The following is a 9,582-nucleotide window of genomic DNA, read 5'->3' as shown; positions in this document are numbered from 1 at the left end:
CATCTCACAGAAGGATTTATTTCAAACACTCGACTGACGTTATGAAGTGAGTTTGGAGTAAAAATATGTTATTAAATGTGGTATTTTCACATGCTTTCAGGTGGAGCAGCATTTACTTCACAGAGCCGTAGTTCACTGAGAAGCTATGCAAACAGCTGTCAATCGCGAACGATTTCGAAATCCTTCTGATTACAGAACCGGCTTTTATAACAAAATGCGCATGACAATCGCATTCGATTAATCGTGCAGCCCTACTCATTATAGTGTAAAAAGGTTCTTTAGATTATTAAAATGTCCTTTACACTAAGAAAAATTGTTAAAAGTTTATTTAGGGAACCCAAAAATGGTTCTTCTATGATGCTGCTGCAAAAAACTCCTTTTGAAACCTTTATTTTCAAGAGTGTAGTGTATCCAACACGACAAAAACACAAGGACGCAGCAAGTAAAGTCTGCATACCAGACATACATAATAAATGCACTTTTTTGAGAAACACCCCACGAGACATATATGGTACTCACAACACATGCAAAAAACAATTGAAGCACCGTGAGAGAATAACTAGAACAATAAGTATAAAGATTCCTTAACTAGTTGAAAGCCTTCAACTAAACCAACCCTCTCAGAGATGAATCACAACATTACAATGTTGATTAGAAAACAAAAGTATGCAAATTAGATTTAAAAAGGATAACGAATGTGTCATTAAACCACACACTGAACAACTGTAAAATATAAAACCATTGATACATGAAACAATAAACAGCAGAATACATATAAACAATCAAAAAAGGAAAACAATAATATGAAACCATGCAATATAAAAACAACAAATATATAGCATATAATCAGTATGCATAAAACTAGTTTGAGAGGTTAAGAAGAGCAACTCGATCACTCGCAATGCATCGTGGGATTGGACGGTCGCTTTTAATGTGATTTTCATTCCCACGTTAACAGCGAATGCACTGATTGGTAAATCTCTGTGCAGGATTATGGGTAATGTAGTTCTTCACTGGGAATTTGGTTTATAGAATATGATTTCTGAATATTAAAATCACTCTAATATATGGTTTCTTTTCTACATCAGCAGATGTGACAGAATGACCTTGGTGCTCATTGTAGATCTGTCTGTAAACATTATTGATAAAAACTATTTATGGAGAAAATAAATGGGATATTTTAGGGATGCACCGAATGTTCAGCAACCGAAATTAAGCGAATAAGCGAAAAGACCGAATAAATTATACCGAACAATGATGAGTGAGATGCGCGGAAAATCTGCACTGATACAGTCGTCAGTTGCTCAGTCACATTTTTAAGAATTTTTACAAGTCATGTGACAAAGCGATACGTGCGACGTATTTGTAATGAGGCTCATTTATAAATCTGTTGTCAACAAAAATAAGCATTGCGGTCTTCCTGTGCGTTTCCGGCAAAATGTTATGCAATGGTGAAAAAGAAATTGGCCAAATACATGGGGAAAAAACTCCCGTATTTGGTATTCGGCCCAGTGTTTAATTTTGTTCGGTTTCGGCTTCGGCCAAGAATTTTCATTTCGGTGCATCCCTAGGATATTTACTTCCAGAACCAGACTATTGCTCTTCTGTAATGATGTACTAAATTCAATTTCTGATACCAATACATGCACCAAAATAATACTGTTTTCCAGTCATTGAGATGAGATATACAAACCAACACTCCCTTATGTTTTACAGCACAAAATAACGTCTCTCACCTCCACAGGGCAGAAAACAAACCTATAGAAAGCAGCGGAGTCAAGACTCAATGATCAGTACAGTGCGGTTTCCCAATGGAGAGACCGTTCACAACCGAATTAGAGGCAAAACCCATAGCAAAAGATCTCAAACACCTCAAGCTGTCTGATTATCTGAAGTCGGTTCGGCTGCACGGAAAAGTCTTATAAAAGTTGGTTCCCTTTAAGAGCGAGACCTTAAGCCTGATTATGTAATGCTCCTGAAAACCTTCACCCGGCTGGAGTTAAGTTTGGTTGTTTTCCCTGCAGACAGCCTGCTGTGAGCAAACAACACAATCAGCAGCTTTCTGAAGCAATTCGATAGACTCAAACATGCAAACGCATAGCCTCTTTATCTACGTGATGGTAATGACATAAGCGAGCGTGATATATGATGCTGGCCTATTTATTTCATGATAAGTGGGCACATCTACAGATTCACAGATAAAGTGGGAGACTCTAGACCAGATCTGCAAGACACATCCGTCTGCATCATGTCATCTCAATATGCGACAGACAGAATTGCATAAAAATATCAGAAATCATCCCTTAGGACAGCTGATCTACTCTGATAAGATCTCAGTAAGCATGTGATTTGTTTTCCATCAGCGTTACTTCAAATGAAGTTCTCCTGAAAGTGAGTGAACTTCACATGACTGTCCAGAAAAACATATCAACATCTTTTTCCCCTCTAAGCGCTTTAATTCAACAACAAGTTGCATGAAAGAAGTGGTCTTGTTATTGCTCAATCAAGAGAGGGAAAAAAAAAGTTATTTAATAAACAAAAGAAATCCAGAAACTGGACCTTTATTATTGTTTGTTTACATTATTATAAATTAATTACACTACATTAACTGAATATATTCACTAGCTTTATACATTTAAATTAACATTTAGTGTATATAGTCCACACACTAGTTAATATATAGTGTATAATATAAGTAAAATATATATATTTTCATATATTTGGTGTATATAAATATATAAAAAAGGCACACACACACACATATATATATATATATATAGTGTGTGCATATGAATATATAAATACATATACACATTAAATTAAGTACAGTAAATTAACTACATATATTCACCAAGTATATACATTTAAATTAACATTTAGTGTATGAATATGTATTTAAACACAAACGTGTGTGTGTGTGTGTATGTGTATGTGTATGTGTATGTGTATATATATATATATATATATATATATTCTAAATACCAACTAAATATTACCAGGATAATTTGAGCATTAAACATAATTACTAAATTACTCTATTAATGGTTTGATGATGTGTAAGGGTGGATCCTTCAGTAATAAACTCAGGAACTGACGTCTCAAACAAATCACTCTGATTTCAAAGGTTACTAAAACAAAGTTGAACCCTGATCAAACTCAATGAATTCCCTTCTCCAGCTCACCTCTCAGCCTCATACATCAATAAAACGATTAAACTCCTGAATTTAAAGGGTCTGTTAAATGTAATATTCAAAACACGAAGAAAACTACATAATCTGACAGGTATGAAACAGCCTGTTGTACTCACATAAGGGATGTGCTTTCAGCTGAAGATGCTACTAAATGAGTGGCTTTGATTTCACCTCAAGACCGCAATCAAGTCCAGTACATTAGAAAATAAATGAACATGAAATTATATTAGTATACGGCATTGAGCGCACTGATATGGAGCTCATTCACTCATTAGCACTGTTAGCATTAGCTGCTATCGCACTGTGTTTCTGCTCAAATCACGTAAAATTACGTCATTTAATTCATATTTATGTCTCTATTTGTGTCAACCCAAAAGGCGTTTCTAGAAAAGACTATAAATGTGAGACGGATATTATATTTTATCACCTTTTCAGTCAGTCAGCGGCCCGGAGCGACTCTCCGGCTGTGTGTCAAAACCTAGGGAACTCCCTAACTAGACAGCACTTTCAGATCGTCAAAAGCGCATTGAAACTCTGGAACGAGACTGAAACGTCCTAAAGCATCCAAAAGGGGTCAAACCCTGGTTTTTGAACGCTCGAAGCGCCTCTGACAGCTGCAGACGTTGTCTAGCTAGGGGACTCGCTAGGTTTTGACACTCTCTCTCACCTGGACGTGAAGACTTTGGAGCAGCTGATGGAGCTGCTCAGGTCGCACATGGCGCGGTAGTTGGCGTCGCGGGTTTTTTCCCTCTCCACATGGAAAGCGTACAGGGATAACAGGATTCCTGAGAGACACACGAGCAGCCGGACTATCCGCTCCCAGCGAGGGGTGGACACTCGCAAGACGGGCGCCACCATTTTTTCCCGGCCTTTGCACGAGCGCGCGCAGCCTCCCCTGCCTCAACCGTTGGGCGGGCGACGTGGAAAAGCGTCGGGGGCGTGGCTAACGGGTTCTTGTTTTGATGGAGGCGTGGTCTGATCGCCGGGGGGCGTGTCCATCGAGCGTCTCGCCATTCTTGTGCCAGTGGGGGCCATTGTAATAGTACAGATTCTATGATCTATTATTGTACTCTGATTACACACCAGCATGTCGTAAAAGCACAGAGAGAGAGAGCTTTTGTTTGAGATAATATGATGAAAAAAGTCCCATCACTGTCACTTGATAGTATGACTGAAGAAGGAATGTGCTATAATGGAATAATAATATATGTGACCCTGGACCACAAAACCAGTCATAAGAGTCCATTTTTTTTTAATTGAGATGTATACATCAGACTAAATAAGCTTTCCATTGATGTATGGTTTGTTAGGATAGGACAATATTTGGCTGAGATACAACTATTTGAAAATCTGGAATCTGAGGGTGCAAAAAAATCTAAATATTGAGAAAATCGCCTTTAAAGTTGTTCAAATGAAGTTCATAGCAATGCATATCAATAATCAAAAAAAAAAGTTTTGATATACTTAAGGTAGGAAATGTATGAGGCCACCGACGTCCGGACCTCGGTAAAATTTTTCATGTTCTAAAATAAAATTTGTTCTTTGAATGACTAATTTGCTGTTAAACTCCTCATATGAATGCCTGCATGACATGTATAATTCAGTTTAGACAGTTTACAAGAATGTTTAGCGTCCCTGTTATGAAAATGATCGCTGCGAGACGCTGGCGGAGTGAACGAGGCTTGAGAGAGTTGTGAGTGAGGGCGCGGATCCAGCTATTATAAGCGTTTTTTGACTTGTCTTTTTACACTTAATTTAAAGGAGACATATTATGCCCCTTTTTACAATATGTAATATAAGTCTCAGGTGTCCCCAGAATGTGTCTGTGAAGTTTCAGCTCAAAATACTCCACAGATCATTTATTATATCATTTTGAAAATGCCTATTTTGAGTGGAAGCAGAAACAGGCTGTTTTTCGGGCCTGTCTCTTTAAATGCTCCCCGCCCCCTTTTCGCAGTTTGGAGTCAGCAATATCTTTATCTTATCTTATTTGCAAAAGATTGGAAATAATTATTTTTTTGTTTGTTTTAGTATCAATATCTGGCAACACACACCTGGCACTTAAACTGAAAGCAATCAAAAAAGCCCATGGACAGGTTTTTGTTGACAGGCAGGGCCAGCCCTAGCGTTTTTCACATATTTAATATTATAAAATATTATAGCAATACAATAGCAATACATTTTTCAGAATTGATTGATTCTCCCTTATAGACTTTTTTCACATTTCCAGGTTTCTCAGCAGCGGAAGTCGTCATGGTTGGGTAAACTTCGAGAGCAGTGAATGGGAGAGTAGCCTACCACAAATATATTTTTTGCATTCCCATTTGCTCAAATAGCAAAAGAAAAAAAAATCCACGAAAGTGTTTTCATGACTTTCAATAAAAGGAAAAAAATTGAGAGAGACACTCCCTTTTTTTGTGTAATTTGATGCAAAGGTGATATAATACAAAGTGTAGTGTTATAAATGTACATGCATTTAAAAAAAAATGTAAATATAAAAAACTTTCAAGGATTTACGATACTGATGGCCGATGAAACGCTAAAATGCCTACATGACATGCAGGTAAACAAATTATTTCATTTTTTAGTAAGTGTTTTATTTTGATTGAATTTATTTTTAAATTATTTATTTTAATTTTACATTTTTATGACTTAAGGAATTAGCTTTTCATTACATTCACAAACCCCCATGCAGTTCCTTCACGAACCCCAGTTTGGAAAACCTTGGCATAATGTAATGCTTAATTGGCTTTATGTTGTTAATAACAACAAAATGGAATATATTTTCTTTGCATTTTAATATCAGTATGGTACAATATTATCCCATTTAAATCAATGTGATAAAAGAGTTATGCTAAAAGTAATCTGATTATATGATCTAAAATGTGTAATGTAATGGATTACGTTACTAACTACAATTTTTGTCATGTAATTTGGAATCAGTAACGGACTACAATTTGTAAGTAATCTACCCAGCTCTAATTATATTTATTATGACACCAAATATGTCTTACGAATTAAATCGATTTTATCTCTGGGTTATCGGTTACAAGATAACATGAATGACATAAACAAATGCTATTATGCATGATTTTTATCAGAGACAGTTGTAGTATCTGTTATATAATACATGCATATATAAATACAGTAAAAACAGTAATAATGTGAAATATTTTTACTATCTAAATAAGCAATGTTAATGATAAGAAATGTTTCTTGAGAAGCAAATCATCATTTTAGACTTTAGACTCAGAGAGTTATGATGCTACAAATTCAGCTCTGCATCACAGGAATAAATTACATTTTAACATATATTCACATAGAAAACAGTTTTTTTTATTGTAACAATATTTCACAATATTATTGTATTTTTGATCACATAAATGCAGCCTTGGTATATATACACGTGGGTGTGTGTGCATGTATTATATGTCTGCATGCATACATTTTAAAATATATAATAATGTCTCATTTATTGTTTGTATTGACGCGTATTGAATTCAAGTGCATTGTATTGTATGTTGTCCTGAATTGTACTGTATTTTGCATTTTATATTATGTAACAGACATTAAACAGTTTGAAGTGCTACTTTAGTTCAAACGACATATGTATATCTTTATTAAAGATACTAAACAGTGAAACTACACAAACTAAAATGCATACATGCATTTTATATGATACGTGCTGCTTTAGTTTTAGCAGTTTTCTGTTGGACATAATGAAAACAGCATGTCTTTAACCAAGAATGCGAAATGTTGTGACAGATCTAATTATTAAACATATACTTCGGTGAAAAGTCCTTTACGTGCAAACAGTTTGGAGATGCAGGATAGAATTGGGGAACCTTCTGTAACCATGTGATCTGTGTCTCGTTAAAAAGTTATATAACTTGCGTGTGTTTTGTTTGTGTTTTGTTTGGTATAAAATGAAGACAGAATATGCATTATAAACCTTAGAGTATTTAAGTTTTTTTTTTTGCTGTTGGATGGAAACGCAGCACAGATGAAAACACATTAATTTAAACAGCAAGAACGCTTTAAAAACTTACATGCAAAAGTGCATGTTCATTGCGTCATCTGTTATTAATAGCATGAACTATACTTATATATTCTTATACAGATTCAAGTCAATGCATTTTTAACTTTTATGGAACATTATTCAATATGAAATAGTTGCAAAACAAAACTAATTTGGGTTTATTTCATACAGAACTGCACATTTGAACAGCAAAGCGATTTTTGAAGTTTTTACATGTTAAATGTACTTGTGTAAATAAAGGGAAATGCGGAAGTGAGCTTTGTTATGCACGGCTAAAAGCAGCCCAGCCTTCAGCCAATCACGAGTGCTTTAAATGAACGGATCGCACCAAAACGCAGCCAATCACACGCGAGCAGGAACTCTCAACCAATCACCGAGCAGTTCTAAAACCCACGTGACGTTGGTGTTTCAGAAAACCGGCGTGTGACAGCAGCGTTGTTTACTCACAGAAGAGAATCGCAGGGAAGAGCTTGTCTTATTCTAATCAACATGGCCACCGACTTCGACAGATTAGTGTCGTTTGAGGAAGCTAATTACGATGAGTATGATTATTATAACCTGGAGGAGTATCCCTGCCATGCTGGAGGAAAAGGCAGAAGTAAGAAGGAGATCGGAATGAACACTAACCGCCATTGCCCAGCCGGACACGAGAGAAAAATAGCAGGGAAACTGCAAAACAGTGAAATAAAACGCAGGAGAACCAAGAGCTCTTCCTCCTGAGGGAAATGTCTTGAGGTGAGAATGTGATTGTCGCTTGCGACATGTCTAGGCAAGTCCTCAGCCCTCTCTTTGTGTACCAACTCCCATTTCATGCAGACAGTTCCTGTCTTGTGCTGTATGTATTTTATTGTGAATATTCATTTTTAGTTGATTTTTCTGCGTTACAGATTCAGGCCGCACATACTGGAGATGGATGAGTGAAACCGGATCGTGGTCCAAATGTCTGTTCTGCCTTTATCCTATTCTGACGCGAATAGCGTGTATGGAAGGCCAAAAGGGTCAAAAACACGTGAAATTTTACACATCAACAACGCGTCAAATACACGTGTGTGTGTGTTTGGGTGTCACGTCTTAAACGTTCACTGACTTAAGAAATGTGTTCAATTGAAGGAAATGACATGTTCTTAAAGAGGTCAGAAAACTTGTTAACTTCTATAATTGAAGATACATGATAATAAATGAATTTGCATAATTATCTTTGTTGCTTTGCATTCTTTATATTTTTAATAAACATCTGAATATTCACTTTTTTAATTTGAACATGGAAATAAGATGAAAGTATGTGATTGTCAAGGTTTTAAAGAAGATACAATGAGTTAACATGATCATCAGGATATCAAAATCATTTTATATTTAAGTGTTCAAATCTTTATTCGGGTCACTGTATGTAACTTACTATATGATACTTGATTCAAAAATAAAAGGTTTCATGCCCCGTTGACAGATGTTTGTTCTTGTTTTGAGCACGAACTCGTTTAATTTTGTTCAGTTTCTCAGAAAACAAGACTTGATGTTCATTTTGCATCGCATGCATCTGGATTTTCTTGATTTAAGGATGTTTAAATAAGACAAAAATACTGAGGAAGATAATCATTTTTTGTTTTGCAATGCATGCAACATTTAATGCTGTAACTTTATGAATTTAAGACTTGCTTCTCTGATTTAGGAGCTTTTTAAGGGTTTAATTTGTGGAAGTAGCTAATTTTATTTTAGCTACAACATGTGAAACCAGTGAGAAGATACATTTACCACGATATCCACGACTGCACTTTCAGCTCTCTGACCTCCAACATGGATTGGAATTATGAACAGCCAGAACTAAAAATAGTTACAATAATATAATATGTTCATCCCGTGACAAACTTCTAAATAGTCAGACCAGTGACCTGTATCAGGATTATAGTTAACTAAAACTACAACCAAAAAAAAAAAAGCTATTTGAAATAAACATGAACTGATAGACACCTTAACTTGTACTAAAGTAACTAACAAAACATTGCCCTGCAAAAATCAGAAAATTACCTAAAATGAAAATATAAAAATAAAAACATTCAAAATATTAATACAAACTGTAACGGCATCTCAATGATACTAAAATAATATCGGTTTGTTTGTATGTGACCATAACCCGGTTTAAAAAGGATGTTCAGTCATCTTTCTGCAAGATCTTGTGTCAACAAAGAGGCACAAATCACTTTCTCTGGCTTTTTATTCTTGCAAATAAATTCCTATTTTCTTCCAAACCCCATCATTTTCAAATAGATTAAAAATGCACATGCAAAAGCGTAAACATCTGAATTCAAATTGTTTGAATCAGTCACATTGTGTAAATCTGTTGCATCGCGCAAAGCC

General features: G+C 35.5%; 1 protein-coding gene across 1 annotated transcript in view; it reads right to left on the bottom strand.

The window, feature by feature from the left end:
• Positions 1-4,128, bottom strand: part of LOC107719344 (vitamin K epoxide reductase complex subunit 1-like protein 1) — an 18,697-nt gene extending 14,569 nt beyond the window's left edge. Inside the window, exon 1 of the mRNA XM_016526742.1 lies at positions 3,859-4,128. Within this exon, the coding sequence (XP_016382228.1) occupies positions 3,859-4,049 (191 nt within the window). The 5' untranslated portion in view covers positions 4,050-4,128. The remainder of the gene's footprint in view (positions 1-3,858) is intronic.
• Between the last annotated feature and the right edge of the window lie 5,454 nt (positions 4,129-9,582).

Source organism: Sinocyclocheilus rhinocerous, unplaced genomic scaffold (assembly GCF_001515625.1).
Source record: "Sinocyclocheilus rhinocerous isolate Xijiao unplaced genomic scaffold, SAMN03320098_v1.1 scaffold1803, whole genome shotgun sequence".
Lineage (NCBI taxonomy): Eukaryota > Metazoa > Chordata > Actinopteri > Cypriniformes > Cyprinidae > Sinocyclocheilus > Sinocyclocheilus rhinocerous.
The sequence above is the reverse complement of the archived record's forward strand: the minus strand, read 5'-3'. Positions and strand labels throughout refer to the sequence as shown.